This window comes from Microtus oregoni, unplaced genomic scaffold, assembly GCF_018167655.1.
Source record: "Microtus oregoni isolate MIOR12 unplaced genomic scaffold, Mior012 000010F_ref0000083, whole genome shotgun sequence".
In the NCBI taxonomy this organism is placed as follows: Eukaryota; Metazoa; Chordata; class Mammalia; order Rodentia; family Cricetidae; genus Microtus; species Microtus oregoni.
This window is the reverse complement of record NW_024543069.1, coordinates 1154821-1182610: the sequence shown is the minus strand read 5'-3', so window position 1 is coordinate 1182610 and position 27790 is coordinate 1154821. Positions and strand designations below refer to the sequence as shown.

The 27790-nt window shown below is 42.2% G+C and overlaps 1 protein-coding gene across 3 annotated transcripts in view; it reads right to left on the bottom strand.

The window, feature by feature from the left end:
- Window positions 1-27790, bottom strand: part of Fhip1a (FHF complex subunit HOOK interacting protein 1A) — a 209443-nt gene that overhangs the window by 47651 nt on the left and 134002 nt on the right. For all 3 annotated transcript variants that reach the window (XR_005974937.1, XM_041659420.1, XM_041659421.1), the window contains 3 exons: window positions 19032-19658; window positions 11121-11279; window positions 9243-9329 (listed from right to left, as the gene is read on the bottom strand). Coding sequence is in view for 2 of the 3 variants with exons in the window: in XM_041659420.1 (XP_041515354.1) it covers window positions 9243-9329; window positions 11121-11279; window positions 19032-19658 (873 nt within the window). In the remaining variant the exon portion in view is untranslated. The remainder of the gene's footprint in view (window positions 1-9242; window positions 9330-11120; window positions 11280-19031; window positions 19659-27790) is intronic.

Sequence of the window (27790 nt, the reverse complement as noted above, 5' to 3'; positions counted from 1 at the left end):
TTTTTAAAGCAATACCTCTCTTAAATCTTAGGTTTCCCTTTGGATTTGCACAATTAAATGTATTTCACTTTGAGTTCCAGTTACCTGTATAACTAAATTTGCCTGCCTCTTCACTCTCCGGTTTAATTCTATTCATTCTGACCAGTTTTATTTATCATTGTTAAGCGCATCGTTAGACAAAGCATTATAGGGAGAAGGATGCTTCCAAGACACCGTAAAGTTGGTCAGGGACCAACTTTGATCCTATGGTCACAAACTGCTAAAATTGAGAGATGAATAGAAAGCTTTAGGCTTCAGTCTCTGAAAAATACACCTAGTCTCAGATAAGAATTGCCATGGGCTCTAGGTGCCTTGACTAAAATGCTCAACAATGTGGTACTTAATTAGTTCTGGAAACTCGGCAACAAGACCTTGGATATTAATTACAAGATTTTCTTTTTTGAAGAAAGAAGCAAATGTTCCAATAGCTTCTATTACCATCACTTAATATTCCCAGAGGCTTTCCCCAATAAACATTAATCATTTCTCTATGTTCCACAGTTGACCCACGAGTGTTAATCGAGGCTCCAGAATGGACTGTTACAGGTTTCTATCTATTGATGAAGGGAAGTGTAGGCTTGTAGGTGGGTCTGGACGTCTGTATGCATCATCTTTCCACGCAACAACTTGGAGCACCAGAGGGGGGAAAAGCAGGAACACCAGGGGTGGAAAAAGCAGGAACACCAGAGGGGGAAAAAGCAGGAACACCAGAGGGGGGAAAAGCAGGAACACCAGAGGGGGAAAAAGCAGGAAAACCAGAGGGGGAAAAAGCAGGAACACCAGAGGGGGGAAAAGCAGGAACACCAGAGAGGGAAAAAGCAGGAAAACCAGAGGGGGAAAAAGCAGGAAAACCAGAGGGGGAAAAAGCAGCGCCAGTGACAACATAACCCTCCAGCCTCCTTTTCTTATAAAGCCACACTAAAGGAGGAACACATCTCCCTCTTCCCACAGCAGTCTGGTGGGATGGTTCAGACCTTACGTTCTGTGATACATGTGACATCAGCGAGTAGCCACCACTGTCATCCTTGGTGGATACCCTCTCCATCTGAGGGAAGGGTACAGTACTGATAACACCGGCCACAGTGCCAGAGCGGAGCTGACTTCACACAGTAAGCAGGAGAAGGACTGCAACCCAACATGATGCACACATCAGAGAAGAAACACCTATATGGAGCCAACTGTTGGAAACCTTCCTCAACAATGGCAGGCAATATGTATTTAGTGCTAGTATCAGTGACAGTAATAACCACTTCAATACAATATCTATTCGTTATTCACAAATCCCAAGGAGGCAGGTGTTTTGTTTTCATGCACAGAGAACACTGCCCTGGTCACAAAGCTGATTAAAGTAGCCAGGGACCAGACTGTAAACCAAGGTCTGGCTGATCCCAAAGCCCACTTTTGAGGTACGCTTTTTACATGAATTTGCATTGCTTTCACAAACTCTTACTACCTGAATGAATGCATTAGATAATATATATTCATGGTGTTCAATTAATAAATCAAGTATTTCCAAGACAAAGCCCCTTATATTTATCAGTAAACTCTTAGGTCCGTTCAGACAGCTGGACGAGGCCATTATTTAGCCTGTCCCTAGCTGCCTCTCTGAACGTGCGTTTCTCAGGCCAAGTCTAAAGGTGCCACTACTGTTCCATGGTCTATAGCTTGAGGCCTCCCACGGGACTGGGCCCTTTAATCACTGCAATCACTGACCAGCCTTGGTCATCTCTACAACTGGCCTATCTGCTGTCACAAGACTGTTTAGGACAACCACTTGGTCCCCTCCTGCCACACTGCAACTGTCACGACAGCCTTAATTGTCAACTTGGCAGAATCTATAATCACTAAGGAGATGAGCCTCTGGGCAGGCCTGCAAGGGATTATCTCGGATATGCTAATTTATGTGGGAAGAACCATTTTGGATTAGCGCAGGCACCACTGCACTCAGGGTTGTATGGAATGGAGAAGAAGTCGCTGAATGCTCGTGTGCATAAAAGCTCTGCTTTTTGACTGTGGGTGGACGCAATGTACAAGTGTCCTCAAGCTCTTGCCTCGGTGACTTCCCCACGGTGACACGCGACACCCTGGAAGTGTAAGCCAAAATGAGCCCTCCCTGTGCAAGCTGTTTATTTCAGAGTATTTTACCACAGCAAGAGAAAGCGAAACCAAGACAGCAGTTGACCAGCCCCCTCACCTGCGGCCTGCACAGGGCTGACATCATGATACAACCTCCCTGGGCCATGGCAACAGATACTTCCGGCTTTCCTGTCACACTCAGGCACCCACAACTTAGTTTTCCCAGTTGATGACAAGACAGGGGACAGCTGCCTGCCCTGAAGCTACCCAGAGCTGGCCCCTGAGGCTGGAGACAATAGCAGCAACTCCTAAAAAGAATGAATGAGTTTGCGTCTTCAGGTGACCTCTGGGACTGGCTTTCCTCACACCACACTAACGTCTATGGGTCGATGGGAGCTGCCAGTGCACTCTCAGGACACAATCTTCACTGTGGGTAGAGTAAAAGGGAGGAGGAAATCACAAAAAATTAAACCCCAACATTATCACAGGAAAATAAGTGAGTGCCTAGCAAAAACAAGACGACATTCAAGAGCCGGTAGTAATTAAAAGCCTTGGTCAGCAATTGGCTTTAAAAAGCACATTACTGAGATGTGTATGTAAAACCATAACATGACAGAACTTTCGGGGTGGTTCACTGCAGGGCCAGGGGCTCACTTGGTCCCCAAATAAGTGAAGGAAACAAAGGGCATAGCAGAGAACCCCTAAAGTTTAAAAGAAAAACCCCAGGCTTCCTCAGTCAACAGGTTCTGCTAATCCGTGCTGTGAGTGCATTGGTGGTGCAGGGGTGAGAGCATAGCTACCCCTAATTCAATGCTGCCGCGCGCCCCCGTGTCTGCGCTCTCTGCGCTGGCACCCAGTTGGCGAGCTTCGGGCAAGGGGGCTGGAGGTTAAAATACACAGACACAAACAGACAGAGAGACAGCGACACGGGTCATCCTTGAATTCCCCAAGAATGCCCCTTTATTGTGTTCAGCGGCAGATTATATAGAGATAGCCATGCCCCAGCCAAACCCACCAGAAACCACTCTCCTGCCATCAGGAACTCCTGAAGGTCTCGTGCTCAGAGCAGCTATAGGCACTCAGATCAGGGGAAAACAAGTTGTTGACAAGAAATTCAGGATCTGGGGTCTCACTGCTACCAACAAATGCTGTGAGGGGATTGGTGATGCAGGGGTGAGCATAGCTACTCCTAATCCCATGCTGTGACTGCATTGGTGGTGCAGGGGGGAGCACAGCTACCTCTAATCCCATACTGTGACTGCATTGGTGATGCAGGGGTGAGCACAGCTACCTCTAATCCCATGCTGTGAGTGCATTGGTGATGCAGGGGTGAGCACAGCTACTCCTAATCCCATGCTGTGACTGCATTGGTGGTGCAGGGGGGAGCACAGCTACCTCTAATTCCATGATCCGGTGCATTGGTGATGCAGGGGGAGCACAGCTACCTCTAATCCCATACTGTGACTGCATTGGTGATGCAGGGGGAGCATAGCTACCTCTAATTCCATGCTGTGACTGCATTGGTGGTGCAGGGGGGAGCACAGCTACCTCTAATTCCATGATCCGGTGCATTGGTGATGCAGGGGGAGCATAGCTACCTCTAATCCCATGCTGTGACTGCATTGGTGGTGCAGGGGGGAGCACAGCTACCTCTAATTCCATGTTTCCATTCCTTTCTTTCCCTTTTGTACTGAATTTGTTTCCAGTGAAATTCCACAGCATCACTGGAAACCAGATACTCAAGAAGTGGCAGAGATGACAGCAGAAGGACAAAGAACACAAACATGATGCTACACTTCCAAAAACAAAGAAGCAAGTGTTCCAGAAGAGCAAGCAAGGGACCTGCTGACCCTCCTTCCACTCCTGAGACCTCTCGCCTCTCTGATCCCTCCTTAGGTACCCATCATTCTGCTCCTCCTGTAAGCTAGGCACTCATCTGTGACCCACTAATATTTTATAGTGATGATAACTTGAAGATGCTATTTAATTGTTTTAAAAAATCTGCAGTCATGACTTTCACTGGGCATAAAAGTCCAGAGAACGCTGTGCCAGGAGAGCCAAACTGTGCCATACTGGAGTCCTTGTCCCGCCCTACCCAAAGAGCACATTATTGGTAAGTGAGCAACTCCTGCATGGCCATGCCCACCCAGTCTCTCGGAATTCTCGTCTTTTCTTTCCAATTACCCAAAACTTCCATCCATCAACTTAAGTCAATAAGCCATGAATTATTGAGCTTGTAGGATGCAGATCATGAATATGTATGTGTGTGCTTGTGTGTGTGGAAGGCAAGATTGCAAAGCAAATGGGCTCCACGGTGGTTTATAGGCAGCCAACACACATGCCCTTAAGGGACTGTCTGAAATCATTTTACCCATGTATATCATTCAAGCACAGTTTCAGCACACAGAAGATGGTGGGGGAAAAAAAATCTTTTTTTTTTCCTTGTAGATTTCTTGCTTCTCTTCTCCAAGCACAGTTACAGAAAGTGAAACGTAGCTGGCTGTTCTTAGGCAAAACCAAAGGTACAGGCTTTGAGGTCAGAGTTTCCATGGCTCATATCTGTGAGCTGCATTCAGAAAAGGACTTGTGTGACTGATCCCCCTCCCATCACTGCCTGCCTTAGCATACACCCCTCAAGGTCTACAGCTCCATCTGACAGAGACAGGTCCAAGTGTCTTCCCCCATTTCCTAAAACCCTGTGAGGGATAGGCTCAAAGAATCCCCCAAAGAGCACCCCAAGGTCGCTTCTGGAAATCCTGCAAGTGTGCCAGGGTGTTGGTCACGCAGTCCTTTCTCACCCATACTCCGAACCAACTCTTTCTGTAATCCTGCTAGAGACCAGGACAGGTGCCAATGTCGGCTTTATCTTCTATGGCTGACTGCCTACCTACCGCTCTCCTAATATAAGACCCCAAAGCACACCTGGGCAGAGAGTCCAGGCTGCTGCCAGCTACTCAGGCTACTTGGGTCTCCTGCTCCTGCTCCTGGTCCTGATCACTGTGTTCAGAGAAAAAGCATTGCTAACCCGTTCTCAATGCCTCCTACTGCTACATGGGGATGTTTTCTACTGTTGACACCTCCAAACAATGGCTACTCACCCAAATGTATAGGACACCATACTGCCCCCACAGCAGGGGTGGGAAAACTTTCCTACAAAGATCCAGAGTTAAATCTCTTTTATGCTACCACTACCACCACCACCACCACCACTACCACCAGGCGTGAAGAAGCCAAGGCTTCACATATCCCAGGCAAACAATGTACCACTAAGTTATACCTCTAGCACCAGAACATTTTAGGGTTTGGAGAGCACAGTATGACCTATATATTTTAGCATTTAAAAAATAACTTGGAAATGTAAACACTATTCCATCTGTTAAAATTGTAGCACAATACACATAACATAAACAGCATCATCCTCACCAGTTTTAAGCACGCTGCTGAGAGGTGTTCACATTGTTGCACAACCAATCTCCAGAACTTTCCATCTCACGAAACTGGACACCTGTACGTAGGAAACAATGAAACCCCCCTTCTCCCATTTCTTTTGCTCCTCAGAAGCCCCTTTCTGTCTTCTGTGTCTGGGAACGTGACACTAGGTATATTATGTGCGTGAGACCATGTATGTGTCCTGCAGTGCCCATTGATGTAATAGTATGTCAGAATGTCCTTTCTTTACAAATGGCTGAATAGTGTTTATTTCCATTTACCGTGCTCCTAGCAATAGTGGATGCATAGCCTGAACTTGTCATCTCCTGTGATCAGATTAGTGGCTACTCCAATTGTCATCAGAGAGCCTCCATCCAGTAACTGATACAAACAGATGCAGAGACCCTCAGTCAAACATTAGGCTGAACTCGGGGAACCCTGCTAAAGGGAGGAAGGAGGGATTGTAGGAGCCAGAGGGGCCAAGGACATCACAAGAAAACTCACAGAAACAACTATCTGGCTCACAGGAACTCACAGAGTCTGAACCAACAACCAGGGAGCCCGCACAGGACTGACCTAAGATCTCTACATATATGTGACAGCTGTGTAGTTTGGTCTACTTGTGGGACTCCCAACAATGGGTTCAAGGGCTGCTCCTAACACTTTGGCTGGCTCTTGGGAATCTATTCCCCATAGTGGATTGTCTTGCCCAGCCTTAATACAAGGGGAGGTGCTTAGTCTTACTGCAACTTGATATGCTATGCTTTGTTGACACCCATGGGAGTCCTGCCCCTTTCCAAAGAGACACAGAAGGAGACTGGGTGGAAGTAGGGGAAGGGAATGGGAAGAGAGGAGGGAGGGGAAACTGAGGTCAGGATGTAAAATAAATAGATAAATTATTTAAAAAATTATCCTTTCCCAAAATGTCCAAAGTAGGCTTCCCATGTCTTATTCTAAACTCTGGAGGCCATATGTATTTGGTAATTCAAAACTTTAGAAGAATGATGTATTTGTCTGAAATGTTTTACATAAAATCCTCAGAAGGTCTAGGTTAGCAAAATAAATCAGGTGTATTAATATTTTCTCCAAAGAACATATAAATGTTAACACAAGTAGGTTAAAATCAACAAATTTGAGATGATTCAGGAAGACCAGACACCCAATGCACTTAGCAAGGTTAGGTTAGGTGTTATGCCAAAATGAATTGATGAAAACATTCTGTGTTCAGGGCTTCGTGAGTCACCTTTTTTCCTCATGCTAGAGACTAAACCCAAGGCCTCGCACGTGTTCAGCAAACTCTACTCCCAGCCCCAGAGCTTGCTATGCTCAACTTCTACATGACTGCAAGAGAAAGCCATGGAGCCCTTTAAAAAAATAATCCACGTAAGCTTTGGCACTAACCCAGAGGAACAAATAGTTAGGTCTCAGTGTAGGATGAAAAAAAGCACACAGAGAACAACTTTGGAGTGTAGTCCCACGCGCACACACAACAGTGAGGAGGAACCTCACACAAGACCTGCACTCAGCCTATGTGTCCTTCCTCATCGTTCCTACCCTCTAGGTTGTATTTGTGCATATGTATGGTATGTGCTGTGCACCTTTTATGTACTTGCTAGGGTAGGTGGAGGTGTGTACATCCGTGTGTATAAGCCAGAGGTCAATGTCAAATGTCTTTTCTCATTCTCCACCTTTACTTCTTGAGACAGACTTCGTCATTAACCTGAATGCTCATCCATTCAGATAGGACAGCTAGCTGGCTGAAGAAGTTCCAGGATCCCCCGCCCCAAATCTCCACCTTGTCCCCTACCATGGGGACACAAGATATAAGACACCAAGTCTGGCTTTTTCATGTGCACTTTTAGGGACCCAACTCCTCATGCTTGTGTAGCAGGCACTTCAGGGACTGAGCCGTCTCCCCAGTGCTTCCACAAGGTTCTGTAATGCTTAATCTTTGGTTAAGAATTGCTGTGGAAAAATTCTGTCTGTACTGTGAAGGAAATATTAAGTATGGATTTATTTGTATGATTTATGAGGCATAGAGAATAAGTTCACCTTTATAAGCTGCCTACACAGATGTCAGGTAACTAAAAATTTATGCATGGTTTAGGTGAGAGAGTGCACAAAGGAATTTTATTTGGAAGACTGACTGAGGCCCTTTTGTCAGGGCAGCAGACCTCAAGTTTGTAAAACACAATGGGAATTCCTCCAGCAGACCTGAGCCCAGACATGAAGTAACCTTTTCAGAGCCCAAGGAGAAGAAGCAAGAGACAGGATACTGCTCCCAGTGGGAGCTTCTCGAGATACGCTCATCCCTGACCTTCTCTGCTTGTCTGTCCCTGGGCTGCTGATCTAGAACACATTCTGATCAGCTGTCACTGAGAGAGTCAGGGGTGCAGGAGAGGCTGTCCCTGCCTTTCTAATCCTTTCGATTCTAAACGGTAAAAACACAAACACCCCCCTCCTAAATGGAGAATAGGAAGAAAAAATAATCAAAAAAGAGAATGGTAAGTCTTTGCTCTCCCTGGATACTAAACAAAAATATCCCAGGAATTGCCAATAATGGATAAAAATTAAGGAATCTTATTAGAGAGTTACAAATTCAAATCTCATGCAGTAGCGTTCACTTTTCATCTCCTGAATTCTATAGTGACGTATAAAAAAGCATCTGTAACTTCACTGTTTTAAAAAATCTCCAATTTTAAATTACGGACATAACTGTATAAACGAAAGCCAGGGAATGTGTACACGGGGCTGTCTGCAGTCATTCTCTTATAAAGCACTTTCTGGGAAGCCACCAACTGCCAGCGTTCTGCCAACACTTTAATGAACATTGGTTTGTGTGCTGGTTTTTAGTTTGGTTTGGTTTTCCAGACTTCTCAAGTCCACACTCAGCAGTGACATATCCCAGAGAACACAATAGACGGGAGCCTGACCCTCAGGAAGTGCGCTCACCTCTGTGGAGTCAGAGGTGAGTCAGGGCTCATGCCCGGTCCTCACTCACTCCTAAGCACTGTGAGGAAGAGGGGCAGGAAGGTCTCCACAACAGCTCTGTGAGTCAGAGACACTCGCTGCTCTAAGCCACCCTGAGATCACAGCAAGACACTCTGCTGTGCTGGTACACCGTAGGGTATCTGCAGACTACAGTGGTGTGCTCACTAGTGAACAATTATAAGGTTGGTTTTCACCACAAGGAAATGATAAATGGGAGGACAGCTGTGTTTAGCTTGACTTCAACGTTACGTCTGTATATGTATCAACATATCACTTGATATCCTGTTAATACACAAAAAGAATTTTCATTAATGTTTATAAGATTAAAGTTTAATAACAAATAGTGTGGAAAATAGTAGTAATAGCTATCATTATTACAACAGATATCAATAGCATTAGTGTCAGTCGGTCAGGGAGGAAACACTTGGGAATGAAAGAGGAAGAAAGACAATGTGAGGGAGGATATAATTACTACAAAGACTGTCAGTAGTATCACTGCTTTCCACTAAAAAGAAGCATTCTTCCCCACACAGCTTACAGCACGGCTACTTTAAGACCCGCATTTGATATACTGAGAACTTGGGATGGAACGAGAAGACCAACTAATGCTACATACACGGCTGAGTCGTTACCCCGCGCTTGCTTTCCTCAGTTTCCCTCCCGTTGTTGTATTAACAGACAGAAGGCGGCCTCAGCCCGTCACTGACCTTATGGAGGGCGGGAGCCAACACTGGTACCAAGAAGCCATTGTAGATGTAGCTGACGAGCTGAGAGCGGATCAAGGGGTGGGCCACCTGCGACAGAAGGACACAGGGCTCAGTGTCTGCAGTTCCTTAAAGCCAAGCAGTTCTGTGCAAATCTTACATCCAAGATGGAAACCCAACTCTGGGCCATGTTTTCATTTCTTAAGTAATACTTCAGACCCCACGATGACATGACTTTTTTTCAAATCTCTATTACAGTATAAACAGCTAAAGTTATACTTCCAAATATGGAAAAAAAGTCAATTTTAACGTTGATTTGAAAAAGACAATGAATAGACTGACTATGTATAAATATTAATAAGTCCAAATGAATAAATTAGAAAGTATAATTCTTGCCCCATAACTCCCTTGGGGCTCCATATCCACTCGTGCTACGTTTTTAAGAGCGTAGCTATAGAAAATGATAATTAAATGTGCTTATTTTGCTAACAGAGAACTTTGAAGATATATTTCCTGGTATTTATATTAGGGAGAAAAGAGCCTATAAAAAATGGACAGTCTTCAAAAGCAGAAAACATTATTGGTGGTACTGAACTTCCCAAATTTGACTTTCAAAATACATGATAGCATGGGCAAACCTTTACTAATATTTTTAATAAGTAATCCTTTCAGGGGTTCCCTAGCCCCAAATCACTATTTAAATCTTTTAAAATAATGTTTGCCTTTAGTTTGAAATAAAGACATAATTTCCCCACTCCTCACCATGCCCATCAGCTTTACTGAGAGAGGGAAAGGGAGAGGGAGAGAGATTCAGTCAAACAACAACATAAAAAGCGGTTTCTAGGAAAGTAAGCCTAGCTGTTTAAATTACTGACAATCTCTCTGTACATCCCAAGAAGAGCTAATAGTAGTTCTATCATTTTTATTCCCATACATTTCTGCAAGAAAATGTTGATAGACTATAATATTAAAGGAAAAATAATTTAAAGTGTAATCCATTTATCTTAAATACAAATAAAACTTCCTTTGACTTAGCAATAAAAATGAGATGGGAACTAAAGTAATTCACTTTCACTTTCCTCCAGAAGCTGTTTCTTTATTTGGTAGATAAACAGATTATAACTGACATTTCTCACCCCCCCAAAAAAAATCACCATAAAACAAACCTGATTTCTTAATACATCCAATATTAAGGTAATATTTATGCTACATAGAAGAAATTTTGATGAAAACTTAGTACGCCCTTAAACATATATAAAATTGGATTTTTATTGAAAACAGTAACAAGAAATCCGACAGTAAAAATCTAATCAAAAAGCCAAATACACAAGAATTCAGTGGCTGTTTTTCCCCCTAAAGCGAGCCAATTTCAAAGCAAATTTAATTTGTGTAGCTAAGAAGATTGTTAACTTCTTCCAAATTCGATTGGGACGACGATATTCTTTATGTAGTGTGCACCATTAAGCAAAATAAAGTGTTTTCCTTGTAAGTGCCCAGGAAGACCTTGAAGTAAAAGGGTTATAATTTGGAGTACATAAGCAGCCTAAAAATATCTATTTAATGAGCCAGCCTGTGAACTTATTTTTGATGGGTAAGTGGATAATCAAAACAGAATAACACTTTTTATAGAGAAAATAAAATCTTTCATTTGTTCTCAATTGAAATTTTCAGAAGTCTACCAAACGGTTTCACTCATTTCAGGATATTCAGTGGGATTCAAGCAAAGCTTCATGATTCCACGAGCACGTCTCAAAATCGAAGAAGGGTTCATTTAGGAGAAATCTGAATGAGGAGGGGTGCTCACGCACGCGGATCCCCAGCAAGGCTGGGGCTCTCAGCAGACTCCGGCCCACCAGGGCTTGTGCTGCCGCCATGCAGTACCTGAATGACGGCGTTACAGAACTCCAGAGAGTTCATGAACTGCACAAGGGGGGGCAGCAGGAGCCAGTCGTCCTTCAGAAGGCAATGCCACTCCTCACCCTTTTCTTCCAGCTTCGTGGGCAGGGACGAGTACAGGCCACTGAGTCCAGTTGCAAGTACCTGCATTCAGAGAAAAAAAAAGTCTATAAACAGTCTTGTCCAAAGTCCCTGATCTATACCAAACAGCTCACAAGGATGCCTGTGATACTGGTCCAAAGACCAAATGCAGAGTAGCAATAGAAGAAGGTAGCAACTAGCTAGGGTGGTTTAATCCTGTTCTATGGATAGAATAAGAAGGCCATTCCCCAGCAGACTAGGCAAAAGTAGAGCTACTTAGCTACTAGTCAAGAGGTTGATGAGGGTGACGCATCTTTTATGTCAGGCACCATGAGAAGCCAGGAGAGAAGCAAGTGAGAAGGCAAGACACAAAGATGAACAAAATATGAGTCTCATACCCAAGAAGTTCAGGGGAAGGGATAAGCTCACAAGAAGCACGGTAGAGCACAACTTGGAGACAGCCAATAGAGAAGTGTGTCCGTGAGATTACTCCAGGCTAGAGGAGGCAGCCTTGGGTAGAGCGGGGCCAGGACAGAAGGCTCCGAGTAGTTTTGTGAGAAAGACTGCTTGTTTGTCAAGGATCATGACTGACACTTACTAGCAAGTTTACCTGGTAGGAAACACTTCCATATGTATTAGTTCCTCCAACCATCACAAACAATGTAACAGGAAGAAAGAAGTGGGCGGGAAGAATGGCAGGACACTGAGATTTAATGACAGAAGTTCAAACAGAGCTAATGTGAGTCCACACCGAAGTATCAGTGGAATCTCATGCAAAATGGATGAGGATTATCTAACCAAGACCTTCGGTTTTAAGTCAAAACTGGGATTTACTTTTTCCCTTTGCATCCAATTCTTAAAACTATGCTGACAGTATTTGGGCCTGGCAAGTTAGATTAAGGACTTTAAACTGTCAAGTTCTCAGACTTGATGATTAAGAAACGGCTTTTAAAGAGAAGTGTAGAAAGGGATCACTTCATGCCAAGCGCTTACAGGATAGAAGGGTGGGGAGGCTGTGGATCTCACAGGGCCAGTGGCTTCCGCTAACTGTGCAGGGTCTCAGAGAGCCCGACCTAGCCAGTGTGCAGAAAAACTGCACACAAGAAGTCAACTCTAGGGCTGGAGAGATGGCTCAGCACTAAGGACGCCTGATGTCTGACCACCTGAACTTTATCCCTGGCCCCAAATGAGGGAAGGAGAAAACTGACTCCTGGAAGCTGTTCTCTCACCTCCACACACGGCACACCATGGCATGGACATGCCCACACACATACGTTAACAGGCACACATGATATAAATAAATAAATATGTAGTTAAAAATTGAAAGAAAAAAAAAACACAAGTTGATTACAAAAGACACCATTCTAGCATAGGTCCTGAAGGGATTCAAATGGATGGAAACATTCAAGAAAGTATTCTGAGTCAGAAGTAGTGGCGTACCTCATTGATCTCCCAGCCATAGATAGACAAACAAGGAATTACAATACTGTTAGAAACACTGAAAACACACAATAGGACATTTAGGATGCTGCTGATATACAAAAGCTCTTCACTCTGACCTGAAGGTAGGAGATGAAAATGGCAATTGGTCTCAGAAGTGCTGTCTAGACCTCTGGAGAGTAAAGAGGAGCAAGCCTGAAAATGAGCCGTGGAAGGAAAAATGTTTCAGGCAGAGGAAAGGCCTGTACAAGAGCTGAATGGAGAAAGAAGAGAAGATAATGTCAGGGCCAAGAAGCCCAGCGCTGTCAGAGCAGAGAGGGCTGGCCACACAAAAGTGAATATGAGCCACATCCTGCAGGGTTCTACCTCGCTGCACAAAAGGCTCGTGAGACTCCTGTGTAGAGAGCCCTATGGACAGCTGTGTGGGTCTGATGCCTGTGAGAATGCTCTGGGCTAGAGGCAGCCTGCTAGAGCCATTGTGTGAAGGGGTCACTCAAGCATAAAACCAAAGAGGAATAGGAGAGGAAGACCATGAAAAGTAAGACAAGTTAAAAAAACAAACAAACAAAATGCAAAGCCTGGCATGGGTAACAAAAAACAGAGAAGCCTTGTAGCCAGAAATGTTAAAGTCCTGGGGGAAATGTCCATAGACCTACAGTTACCTCTCCTTTAACTTGGAGACAGTCACCTCTCTGGCATACACTAGCTTATGCTCTGTCTTCTCTGTCTCTCCTGATTTGACCTGGTCACATCAATCTACACCGGAGATAAGGATGATTGATACAATCAGGTGTGTTGAGTCTCGTTTGTGACCTTCCAAGAGTAACACAATGAACTCTATGATAAGGGAGTGCAAGTCGAAGAGGCCTTAGCACAAGGGAACCCGAGGAAGCCTTAGGAGAAGCTAAGAGATGAGAACATAGAATAAAGGACAATGGGAGGAACAGATGGACCATATCAACACTATATATACACAGATATATTTCTTTGTTCTATTTCCTAATAACTTTTAGCCACTCATACATTAACTCACTCATTAATAAGAAAAACCCTGACTACTTAATTTCAGGTCTGGTGCTAAGTATAGGAAACAAAACAGTAAGCAAGATTGATCTTTTATCTCTTTAAAAATCGGGGCATCTGTGGTCCCCAAGGAAAATGCCCTCTATTTAAAGTACTTAATTCCTTGTCAGCATAACCATACAAATCACTTTAATACTAGTTTTGCGTGCAACCCAAATGAGTTGTCTGTTATAAATTAGAAACCTCTGGCAAAAGCATCTGGAGCCCAAAGTCCTCCTAAGAAGAGAAGTCTAATCTTGATGCTACGTTTTAAAAGTCAATTGCGTTTGCTAACTCATGCTAAATTAACCACAAAACAAAGACTCTAATTCTGTGTCCTCCTGGTTTCTAAACCACTTTGAGACTCTGAAGATGAATTCATAAAGACAAGCTTAATTTGTCTGACTAAAAAGCTGGGAATAGCTATTCTGTATATCAATATAATTACAGCAACATTAATTTTCAAATTACATACATCAGTGGCAGTAATTAAAAATAACACACACCTAATACTCACTTTTTAAGTGAGTTTTCCAAAAGGGCACGGCTGGGATGTGAACAGTAGGAAGCCTGCCCAGACAGAAAGACACATCCCATGCAGACGTGACATCTGGTAGTGCAGGGTGTCCCCACCACGTCCCTGACACTATAAGGCAGGGCAAGGAAATAGCCTAGCTATTTTCCTCAGAGTGGAAAGAAAAAAAAAAAGGAAAAAATATTTGGCAAAATAAAAGGCACTACGCATTCTTTATATAGGAGTGCGAATGTTCACCTCTGTTAGCAACTGCATTCCCTTCCAAGACTCTGAGTTCAGATTCATTTATGTAGATTACACACGGTTCTAGAACATGGGCTGTGGGCCATGCATAGGCAGGGAACAAGCCAGGCCAGGAGAGACGGCGAGGCCGGCTTACGATCACAAACAGGACCCTCGAGAATACAGAGGTGCCGAGGGAGCAGGACCAGAGGAAAGAAGTGGCAAGAGGAGGTGGGTTCTTGTTTCAGTTTTGTTTTGTTTCTGGTTCAAGAACTAACATCAAAAGAGATTTACTTGTAAATTTCACTGTGTAACTTGAAAACTAAATTATAAAAAGGTGCATTTATCTGTATTCAATGGCTAATTAAAAATAAGAGGCTCATCTACTCTCTTATCCTTTTATTGATTCAGACCACAAAATTGTAAAACATTGTGTTTATTCTCAGTACATCAAATATTAACCAAGTACTTGCCACTCAACATCTCCCTAAAGTACACATTGAGTGATGTTATCATGGGCTAAGAGATGACCGGGCAGGTAAAGTTCTCGCTCCACAAGCATGAACTTCCTATTCTCTGATCTCTAGCACCCACATAAAAGCCAACGAGGTGTGGTGGCTGCAACTCCAGAGCTCAGAGAGTGGAGTCAGGTCATCCCCAGAGCAAACTGGACAGCTAGACTAGCCAAAATGGGAATAATAAACTTCAGTTCAAAGACTCTGTCTCAGTGGATGAGGTAGAGTGATCAGGGAAGAAAGCTGATATCAAGTATGTGTGTGCGCGTGTGCATGCATGTGGTGTGTGTGTGTGTGTGTGTGTGCGTGTGTGTATGAAGGAAGGATTGCCATATAGGGCAATATCGATAGCAACAGTGAAAAGCAGTAACTTCTTGACAGTCTTGTGTGGCTATGCTGCAACAGCAGCTTTAGTATCAGACAAATGTGGTTTTGAGCCAGACTCTGCCATTAACTGGAAGTTGTCAGCCCATGCAAGATTAGTGCAATGGTTTGCACGTGGTGATGGAGGAAGGACAAGCCATGCACACAGCACCGAGCAAGCTAAAGTCAATCCTTAAACATCCCGCAGTTCTCGGTTCATTTTAGCAGCTACGACGATTTTTAGCAGATGGCTTTGGTGGGAAGCTAGCAGCAAAACACCTGGTAGAGACCATTTGATACAGCTTGCCAAAATAAAGGGCCTCATAAATTCTGGATATGTGATAAAGAACTCCCTACCTGTGGCTCTGTACCTAAAGGTCACCTGCTCTGATTTACATGGTTTGATTCATGTCTGCAAGGCTGTGCGCTCCTTGCCAACATGTGACAAATGGTCTAAATATAACCATCTACATTTGGTGAGAAAGAGAGCGAGAGAGCGAGAGAGAGAGAGAGAGAGAGAGAGAGGTGATCATTTAGTAAGTATAACCATCTACATTTGGTGAGAGAGAGAGAGAGAGAGAGAGAGAGAGAGAGAGAGAGAGAGAGGTGATCATTTAGTGCCCAGCCATTTGTTGGTACCAGATTGTTCTCAGGGCATCTCTATTCTCCTTCTTTTCTTGACAACCAAGAAATGAGAGAGCAGAACCAGTCAGCTCTTCCTAACAACTCTGAAGACAAAAGTTTCCAAAAGGGATCCAGTTTGCTAAGAGAGTCATTGGTCTTCCAGCAGCCTGATGTTAACACACTTTGACAATCATACTAATTAGAGAAAGTTCTTTGTCAATTGTTGCCTTAGCTGGTTGGCTAATAGAGTATGCTTTTATCTGCAACATAAAGGGTTTTTTATTTTAATTATGTTGTCAGATGTAATTATGGAAAACTGGGTATAAATGAGATTATGGGCTCTATCCTGAGGGGCAACCTAACCCGAGAAACTTGTCTTCCATTTTAGCAAATGAGGTCAGCTGACAATGTTGTTTTCCCTCCACTTTTAACGAACTGTATAACATTTTAAAATGCATTTTTATAAAGGCAACAATTAGTGAAATCAGCTCAAACACAGATAATGGAAATCTAAACATTAAAACTACATCACATTCTTCTCCCAGTACAGTTGAATTTTTAGATTATGAAATATTACAGATAAGTAGAAAATGATAGACTTGAGAACCACCACAATATTTATCAGATGTTATCATTTTGCTACAGTTTCTTCAGAGTATTTTGCATGCTTTTCAAAAACTGGTACAGCAGCAGGTGGGGCGTGGGGCTGAGTGACAGAGTGCGTGCATGAGGATCTGGGTTCAACCAATCCACGGTGCCAACAAACAGAACAAACCCTGCTCCATTCCCATGGCCATCCTCTTCCTTTCTGCCTCCTCAAGGCTGACCCGAGTCCTGAAGTTAATATTTATTATTCTTGTTCTTGGTTTTGTCTTTGTTTGGTCAGTTTTTGTTTGTTTGCTTGATTTGTTTTTTCCTTAAACTATGTGTGTGTCCAAAAAAAAAAAAAGTACCATTCTAAAGCCTTATGTAAATTTAAGTAAATGTTAAACTGGTAGGTAGCACTTTGCTATTTATTCATTATGCATCATGCTTTTAGATTTGTTGGCCTTCATACATGTAGATGTAGCTACATACTAATAGACATTATCACGGTCTAATAATCTTTCGTTTCATACATTTTGACTTTTATTTTCATTAAATCACTGTTCAACTGAACATACCTGTGACAATATTTGTAAGTAAAGCTTCAGGGTCACACAGTATGCAAAAATTTGATGTTAGTGACCATAATTATATTGCTTTCCTAAACATATATCAACTTATTTCTCAGAAGTTCTTGTCTTTTCTGTATCTTGAAACACTTGGGCACATTACAGTTACTCAAATTCCACAGTCCAAATAAGAATTCACTTTTGCTGTACATTCTGTGGCTTTGAGCAAATATACAGGGGCATGCATCCACACTAATGTTATTCCTGCCTACTTTGGGAGATGCTTCTCTTTCTACTGATATCATAGAGGTTTTCTCTCTAACATGTCATCTAGTGTATTCAGACAACACGCATCCTTTTCAGATTGTCTTCTTTCAACATGGTTGTATGTCTTAAAGTTCCCATGGTCTTTTCATGTCTTGTTAGGTCATTTCAACATTGGATGGATCAGTTTTTATTCACCTAGTAAGGGTGCTATCTTGGTTTCTTCTACAATTAATACTATGAATAAAGCCACTAGAAAGACCCATGTTCAGGTTTTAGTGTGAATGTAAGTTTTAACTCCTTGGCGTAATACCAAGGAAAGCATATGATAAAAGCATGTTTGATAAGAAACTGTCAGGACTGGAAAGATAGCCCAGTGTTTAAGAACATTGAATGTTCTTCCAGAGGACCTGAGTTAGATTCCCAGAACCAACAGGGTGATTCACGACCCCTGTAACTTCAGCTCTAGAGGACTGAATGCTGTCTTCTAACCTTCAGAGGCACTACATGCAAGCACAGACACACATGCAGGCAAAATACTCATATATATGAAAATGAATAAATAAATAAACCACTTTAAAAAGAAAACTATCAATCTGTCTCCAAAGCAGCTGCACCAAATTGCATCCCCACCAGTAATTAAAATGAATTCCACATCCTTGCCTGCATTTGGTGTTGTCGGTATGGTCTGTGAACACTGGCGTCAAGTGAACCCCTCTTCATGAGCATCATCTCCCCATTCTAAGCAGACACACCCACCCACCACATATATTTCTAAATGTCCTCTAGGGATTATGTTTCTCCTGGTCTAAAATCACCCATACGATGTTTACTAGCAATAACAAAAAATCTCATCTACCCATAGCAACCTGCCTTGTCTTGTCCAACAAAACTCACCAGGGCTCTCCTAGCTATTCCATGTACGTAAGGCTACATGCTTTATAAAGACTGATAGCAAAACAGAAAATACCAATGTTCACTGAGCTTAGGAAGCATTGATAGCTATTGCCCAACCAACATAACACCCAGATCACTCAGAGACCTACGAAGCCCTGAAAATTACATACTGTTCCCATCTTTTCCTGGTGCTGAGCATTGGCTACTCCAATACATACCATTTTGGTTTCACGCCATGGATTAAGGAACTTTTCAAAGTAGAGAATTTTTTGTTACTGCAAATACATATTCATTTTCCAATAAAATCAGTGCTACAGACCAACAACTTAGAGTCGTTATCTTGCTGAGAAACAAATTAATTTATGAAAGTAGCTGTGAGGGGTCTTACCACATGCCTTGACTCAGTGGAGCAAAGTCAACCTGAAAGGCTATGAATTTTAAAAGTGCAGGCTTTACCAATCTCTATGCATATATCCTACAAAGAAATAAAAAGTGTTCCCAACACAATAAAAATGAATTAAGAAATGGTCACAAGTCTAGAAGTAACTTTTGAGCTGCTACTGCTCAGCCAAATTTTAGCACTGAAACTTAGATACCTCTGCTGCCGCCAAGCAAGTTCCTCTGAACGTCTTTCCATGGAAGGTACAACTTCAAATAAATGGAAAAAAAGGATTTGCTATTGGCACATGAGCGGAAAGAAGTGAGCTGGAAGGAAAGCACAGCAAGGGAGGGGACTTACTGGACAGAAGTAGGTGTTCTCCACAATGTGATTGGCCACCATGCTGTTCTCCGCGGAGAGAGACATGATAAACAGCAAAGCATCCCGAGCTTGCTGGCCTACTGTGCCCTCCCGATGAATGAAGGGTATCAGAAGAGAAAAGATGAGGAAGTTAGCGGCCCCTTGGTCCTCACTGGTGTGGAAGAAGAGTTCTAGAATGGATGGGTCTTTGGCAAGGATGGAGCAAAGCTGGTTGAGCAGGACGACCAGCTTTGCCTCCACGACTGGGGTGGTTGTCCCCGAACAGGAGCTCAGCAGCATCATCAGGGGCTTCAGGATGGGCTTATGGTGCAGCAGGGGCTGGTACGACTGTGTAACCAGCATCTCATACATCTTCAGCTGCTCCAGTTTGGTTTCGTCGGTGAATTCCCGCCTCAGGCTCCAGAGGAAAAGCTTTTCCATGATGTTCTCACAGACCACAAACTCCAAAATTGGCCCCATGGCAGCATCCTTGGCTTGTTCTTCAATGAGCAGGAACAGCATGTGTTCCACATAGTTCTGCACAGCGCTGGCCTCGTCTGGAGGGATCGATCCATACTTTGCCTGGGTGTTCTTCAAGGGGTCATGCTTCTCTAAGATCTTCACAACCTGCAACATATCAACCACCTGTCATCCGCTGCCGCTCACCATAGTTCCCCAAAACACACTGTTTTTAACCAGATTGGCACAAAAACACAGGAGCCATTGGATGCAAAATACCTATAGCTATCAAATATGCTAAAAGTACAAAAGTTAAAAAAAAACAAAAAATGCAAAAATGGTAAGTGCTTTTGTGTTCAACGAGAAAAAAAAAGTTACTTTTCATTTAAACCATCTATAACACAACACTGCCTTTTAAGTTTCAAATGCATTAAACAAGTAAAAAGAAACCTGGATACCCATATTCTTCCCTAAAACCATTGTTTTGAAGACTTCTGCAGAGCAACGGAAGTCCTTATGTGCTCTTGACAAACACTATGCCTCCCTTCTCCACTTGGAGGGGCACAGCAATAGGAGCATTGAGAGGAAAGTGAGAAACTGTAGGCCAGCACAAGTAGAATCAATTCTAACAGAGGCACAGACACAAGAACCAAAATCTGGAGTATGAACATCTTGTTCTTTAAGCCAAAATAAATAAACAAGCAAAAAAATAAATGCCTTCCTTGGGTAATCAATTACAAAAAAAATTTCTTAAGTTTGGAGTGATATGAAAGTTTTGGATATTGTGGTAAAAATAGTCAATGAAACAAAATTAGGCACCACCCAACACATGGCTAAGGTAGATACATTTTGTTCAGTATCCGGATAGGTCACGCCACATCCTGGTTTGTCTCCCTTTCCTCCCAATTTCTGACCTTACTCTGCCCACTGATACTTCTACTTGGGCGCCTGGAAACTTGAGCCATTTTATATCTTAATTTCCATTTACCTCAGTGACATGGGCGTCTATGATAACCCATTCACTTTCCTCCCTTTAAAACACTGCACTTGGTATTTTTAAACCACCCGACATTTTATTAGCAACTCTGTCTTTGCTTCTGTTTGCCTTTCTGAACAGCATCTAACGCAATATTTGCCTTCGGCGGTTCCCTCCTGGCCCAGTTCTATGATGCGTTGCTACATGTTATGTATTTAGGTAACAGGGTTTTTTTTTTTTTTGAGTTGTTGGGGAAGCTGGCAAATATACAATGTCATGTCAGCATGCATGAGCAATCGGGGAAATTATTTCTCAAGAAAACGTCTTCATTTCTCATCTGTCAAAATTGTGAGAAAGGAATCTTTGTGGACCAGGTGAGGATATCTTGACAGAAAGGATGCATTTCCACACTATCTGTGATCTCTATCAATTTTCATCACAAAGTTGATAATACTGTTTCACAGAGGGAAAAGTGACCCCAACACTTGAGCTGACATTTTTTCATGAGGAAAAGCATTTCTTCAACAGCTACCCAAATGATATAAGGTCCATGGATTGGTGACCACAAGGCGGCCACTGGATATCCTCTGCCACAAACCTCCTGAGAGCACTTGGTGTCCTACACATTCTCGGGTGCTGCAGAATTTCCTGCAGGCCCACTGAGCTCACATGAGGACATCTGCAGAGAGGAACACAGTAACGCACTGGTCCTGAAGGGGCTCTCACCCCAACACCATACTTTCTCCAGCCCCTAAAGTTCCTAGCCTGAAGGTTTTGCCTTCTCAAGAACGAACTGACTTGTGCTTTGTCAGTGCTAATTTCAAAAGTCCATGCACTGAGTCTACCTGTGAGGACTTATTTACAGCTAGGCCTCCAGGTAAAATGTGGTTACATTTCTCACTCCGTTCAGACTGTGCAAACTGCCTAAGACTGAGACTGCTGTATAGACAGGTAGCGGCATGCCAAATCACCTCAGCCTTCCTTAAAAATAATCCAGCAATGTGTAACAACAGTTATGAAATTGTTCCTGATCTCAGACTAATCTGAGTTGAGGGGAACTGCCTAAAATGTTTGTGTCAACATTCTTTTCCAATAATGAGAAATAGAAACACTATTGACCCGGACGGTCAAGAATAAGAGAATTATAACCAAAACATACCACCATACAATATAACTACTGTTATTCAAGTGAATCATATTATCACACACTAATTATTTACATATATGTATAAACATATATCTGTATATACATATATATATATACATATGTATATACAAGTATATATGTAAATAATTTGCTAAAAGGAAACACAGGGGCTAGAGAGATGGCTCATCAGATTAGAGTACTGGCTGTTCTTGCAAAGGATCCAGTTCAGGGATGGAGGGGGGAGGACCTTGGACTTCCCACAGGGCAGGGAACCCTGCCCTCTCTTAGGACTGGAAGGGGAGGGGAGAGGGTAAGTGGGGGAGCGGGAGGGAAATGGGAGGAGAGGAGGAAGTGGGAATTTTAAATGGTATTATTTATAAAGAAATAAAAAATTTAAAAAAAGGATCCAGTTCAGTTCCGTAAATTCACATAGCAGTTCAAAGCCCCCTGTAACTCAAGTTATTAAAAACCCAATTCTCTAGAATGCCTAAGCGATATAAATTTATAGATATACGCTTATGCTATACATATTTAATCAAATACTTACTGTGTATCTAATATATATACATGTAATATTCAGCAAAACAATTCATATGGCCACAAATCATGTTCTTCTCATTCATTAACTTGTATTTATATGTATTATTGATTCCAAGAATTCTATTACTAAGCTTCATTCCCAGACCTATGGGAGGTTGGGAGGGAGGGAGGGAGGGAGGGAGGGAGGGAGGGAGGGAGAGAACCGAGAGCTGTATGACAGAATGAACCCTGTGTAGCCGCTTTTAGTTCTATAATTTATGTTTTTTTTTCTTGTACATTCATGTTTATTTTTTTTTAATTTATTTATTTATTAAGGATTTCTGCCTCGTCCCCACAATCGCTTCCCATTTCCCTCCCCCTCCCCCGATCAAGTCCCCCCCCCATCTGCTCGAAGAGCAATCAGGGTTCCCTGACCTGTGGGAAGCCCAAGGACTGCCCACCTCTATCCAGGTCTCGTAAGGTGAGCATTCAAACTGCCTAGGCTCCCACAAAGCCAGTACGTGCAGTAGGATCAAAAACCCACTGCAATTGTTCTTGAATTCTCAGTATTCCTCATTGTCCGCTATGTTCAGCTAGTCCGGATTTATCCCATGCTTTTTCAGACCTAGGCCAGCTGGCCTTGGTGAGATCCCAATAGAACATCCCCATTGTCTTAGTGTGTGGGTGCACCCCTCGTGGTCCTGAGTTCCTTGCTCGTGCTCCGTCTCCTTCTGCTCCTGATTTGGACCTTGAGATTTCTGTCCGGTGCTCCCATGTGGGTCTCTGTCTCTGTCTCCTTTCGTCGCCTAATGAAGGTTAATATTCCTGAGGATGCCTATGTGTTTGTCTTTGGATTCACCTTATTTAGCTTCTCTAGGGACATGAATTATAGGCTCAATGTCCTTTATTTATGGCTAGAACCAAATATGAGTGAGTACATCCCATGTTCCTCTTTTTGGGTCTGACTTACCTCACTCAGGATAGTGTTTTCTATTTCCATCCATTTGTATGCAAAATTCAAGAAGTCCTTGTTTTTTACTGCTGAGTAATACTCTAATATGTATATATTCCATACTTTCTTCATCCATTCTTCCGTTGAAGGGCATCTAGGTTGTTTCCAGGTTCTGGCTATTACAAACAATGCTGCCATGAACATAGTTGAGCATATACTTTTGTTGTATGATAGGGCCTCTCTTGGGTATATTCCCAAGAGTGGTATTGCTGGATCCAGGGGTAGGTTGATCCCGAATTTCCTGAGAAACCGAAACACTGCTTTCCAGAGTGGTTGCACAAGTTTGCATTCCCACCAGCAATGGGTGAGTGTACCCCTTTCTCCACAACCTCTCCAGCAAAGGCTATCATTGGTGTTTTTTATTTTAGCCATTCTGACAGGTGTAAGGTGGTATCTTAAAGTTGTCTTGATTTGCATTTCCCTGATCGCTAAGGAAGTTGAGCATGACCTTAAGTGTCTTTTGGCCATTTGAAGTTCTTCTGTTGAGAATTCTCTGTTCAGATCAGTGCCCCATTTTATAATTGGGTTGATTAGCCTTTTACGGTCTAGTTTCTTGAGTTCTTTATATATTTTGGAGATCAAACCTTTGTCAGTTGCAGGGTTGGTGAAGATCTTCTCCCAGTCAGTGGGTTGTCTTTTTGTCTTAGTGACAGTGTCCTTTGCTTTACAGAAGCTTCTCAGCCTCAGGAAGTCCCATTTATTCAATGATGCCCTTAGTGTCTGTGCTGCTGGGGTTATACATAGGAAGTGGTCTCCTGTGCCCATGTGCTGTAGAGTACTTCCCACTTTCTCTTCTATCAGGTTCAGTGTGTTCGGACTGATATTGAGGTCTTTAATCCATTTGGATTTGAGTTTTGTGCATGGTGATAGATATGGATCTATTTTCATTCTTCTACAGATTGACATCCAGTTTTGCCAGCACCATTTGTTGAAGATGCTCTCTTTTTTCCATTGTATACTTTTAGCTCCTTTATCGAAGATCAGGTGTTCATAGGTTTGTGGGTTAATGTCAGGGTCTTCTATTCGATTCCATTGGTCGACTTCTCTGTTTTTATGCCAATACCAAGCTGTTTTCAATACTGTAGCTCTGTAATAGAGTTTGAAGTCAGGGATGGTAATGCCTCCAGACAAACCTTTATTGTATAAGATTGTTTTGGCTATCCTGGGTTTTTTGTTTTTCCATATAAAGTTGATTATTGTCTTCTCCAGATCTGTGAAGAATTTTGATGGGATTTTGATGGGGATTGCATTGAATCTATAGATTGCTTTTGGTAGAATTGCCATTTTTACTATGTTGGTCCTCCCAATCCAAGAGCAAGGGAGGTCTTTCCATTTTCTGGTGTCTTCTTCAATTTCTTTCTTCAAAGACTTATAGTTCTTGTCAAGTAGATCTTTCACTTCCTTGGTCAGGGTTACCCCAAGGTATTTTATGCTATTTGTGGCTATCGTGAAAGGTGATGCTTCTCTGATTTCCCTCTCTGCTTCCTTATCCTTAGTGTATAGGAAGGCAACTGATTTTTTGGAGTTGATCTTGTATCCTGCCACGTTACTAAAGCTGTTTATCAGCTGTAGGAGTTCTTTGATAGAATTTTTGGGGTCGCTTATGTACACTATCATATCATCTGCAAATAACGAAAGCTTAACTTCTTCCTTTCCAATACGAATCCCCTTGATCTCCTTATGTTGTCTTATTGCTATTGCTAGAATTTCAAGCACTATATTGAAGAGGTATGGCGAGAGTGGACATCCTTGTCGTGTTCCTGATTTTAGTGGGATGGCTTTGAGTTTTTCTCCGTTTAATTTAATGTTAGCTGTTGGCTTGCTGTAAATAGCTTTTATTATATTTAGGTAGGACCCTTGTATCCCTATTCTCTGCAAGACCTTTATCATAAAGGGGTGTTGAATTTTGTCGAATGCTTTTTCCGCATCTAGTGAAATGATCATATGGTTTTTTTCTTTCAGTTTATTTATATGGTGGATTACATTGATAGATTTGCGTATGTTGAACCAGCCCTGCATCTCTGGGATGAAGCCTACTTGATCATAATGGATAATTTTTCTTATGTGTTCTTGGATTCGGTTTGCCAGTATTTTATTGAAGATTTTTGCGTCGATGTTCATGAGTGAGATCGGTCTGTAATCCTCTTTCTTGGTTGGGTCTTTTTGTGGTTTTGGTATCAGGGTAACTGTAGCTTCATAAAAGGAATTTGGCAATGACTCTTCTGATTCTATATTGTGAAATACCTTAAGGAGTATAGGTATTAGGTCTTCTTGGAAGTTCTGGTAGAATTCCGCATTGAAACCATCTGGTCCTGGGCTTTTTTTCGAAGGGAGATTTTTGATAACCATTTCTAATTCTTCGCGAGAAACCGGTCTATTTAGATCATTCACCTGGTCTTGGTTTAGCTTTGGTATATGATACTTATTTAAAAAAATGTCCATTTCTTTTGTATTTTCCAGTTTTGTGGCATACAGGCTTTTGTAGTAAGATCTAATGATTCTCTGAATTTCCTCTGTGTCTGTGGTTATGTCCCCCTTTTCATTTCTGATCTTATTTATTTGCGTGTTCTCTCTCTGTCGTTTAATTAGTTTGGATAGGGGTTTGTCGATCTTGTTGATTTTCTCCAAGAACCAGCTTTTTGTTTCATTGATTCTTTGGACTGTTTTCTGTGTTTCTATTTTGTTGATTTCAGCCCTCAGTTTTATTATTTCCAGTCTTCTACTTCTCCTGGGCGCGTCTGCTTCTTTTTTTTCTAGAGCTTTCAGGTGTGTTGTTAAGTCCCCAATGTATGCATTCTCCGTTTTCTTTAAGTGGGCACTTAGTGCTATGAACTTTCCTCTTAGCACTGCTTTCATTGTGTCCCATAGGTTTGAGTATGTTGTCCCTTTATTTTCATTAAATTCAAGGAAGACTTTAATTTCTTTCTTGATTTCTTCCTTGACCCAGGTGTGGTTCAGTAGTTGACTGTTCAGTTTCCATGAGTTTGTTGGTTTTTTGGGGGCAGCGTGGTTGTTGCCTTCTAACTTTAATCCGTGATGATCTGATAAGACACAGGTGGACACTGATATTTTTTTGTATCTGTGGAGGTTTCCTTTGTTTCCGAGTATGTGGTCAATTTTTGAGAAGGTTCCATGAGCTGCAGAGAAGAAGGTATATTCTTTCCTATTTGGGTGGAATGTTCTATAGATGTCTGTTAAGTCCATTTGCTTCATTACCTCCAATAATTCTCTTAATTCTCTATTAGGTTTCTGTCTGATTGACCTGTCCCTTGGAGAGAGAGGTGTGTTGAAGTCTCCTACTACTAGTGTGTTTGGTTTGATGCCTGCCTTGAGTTCTAGTAATATTTCTTTTACGTAAGTAGGTGCTTTTAGATTGGGGGCGTATATATTCAGGATTGAGACGTCCTCCTGATGAATTGTTCCTGTTATGAGTATAAAGTGACCGTCTCGGTCTCTTCTGATTGATTTTAGTTTGAAGTCAGTTTTGTTAGAAATTAGTATGGCCACACCTGCTTTTTTCTTAGGACCATTTGCTTGAAACACCTTTTCCCAACCCTTTACTCTGAGTAGGTGCCTGTCTTTGTGGTTGAGATGTGTTTCTTGCAAACAGCAGAATGTTGGATCCTGTTTTCGTATCCAATCTTTTAGCCTGTGCCTTTTTATAGGTGAATTGAGCCCATTAATATTAAGTGATATTAATGACCAGTGGTTGTTTACTCCGGTTATTCTTATTGCTTTTGGTAGTAGAGATTGTGTGTCTCCTTTCTTTGAGATGTGCTCGTGAAGGGTCATTAGATGCCTGGGTTATTGTAGGCAGTGTTGGCAGTGTTGGATTCCTTGGGTTGCGATTTTCCTTCTATTACTTTCTGTAGGGCTGGATTTGTGGCTACGTATTGTTTAAATTTGTTCTTATCCTGGAATGTCTTGTTTTCTCCGTTGATAGTAAACGATAGCTTGGCTGGGTATAGTAGTTTGGGTTTGCATCCATGGTCTCTTAGCTTCTGCAGAACCTCTATCCAGGACCTTCTGGCTTTCATAGTTTCCATCGAGAAGTCAGGTGTAAGTCTGATCGGTTTACCTTTATAAGTTACTTGCCCTTTTTCTTTTGCAGCTCTTAATATTCTTTCTTTAACCTGTATATTTTGTGTTTTGATTATTATATGGCGAGGAGATGTTTTTCTTTGATCCAGTCTGTTTGGTGTTCTGTATGCTTCTTGAATATTTAAATGAATATCTTTCTTTAAGTTGGGAAAGTTTTCTTCCATAATTTTGTTGAAAATATTTTCTGAGCCTTTGAGCTGTGACTCTTCTCCTTCTTCTATTCCTATTATTCTTAGGTTTGGTTTTTTTATTGTGTCCCATAGTTCCTGCATGTTTTGTGTTGAGAATTTGTTGGCTTTGCTGTTTTCTTTGATCTGTTTGTTTATTTTCTCTATGGTGTCCTCAGCATCTGAGAGTCTTTCTTCTAGCTCTTGTATTCTATTGATTATGCTTGTTTCTGTAGACTCTGCTCGTTGGCCTAGATTTTCCATATCCAGCTGGTCCTCAGTTTGTATTTTCTTCTTTGCCTTCATTTCAGTTTTCAATTCTTGAACTGTTTCCATTACCTGTTTGATGGTTTTTTTCTTGGTTTCCCAGGGTATCAT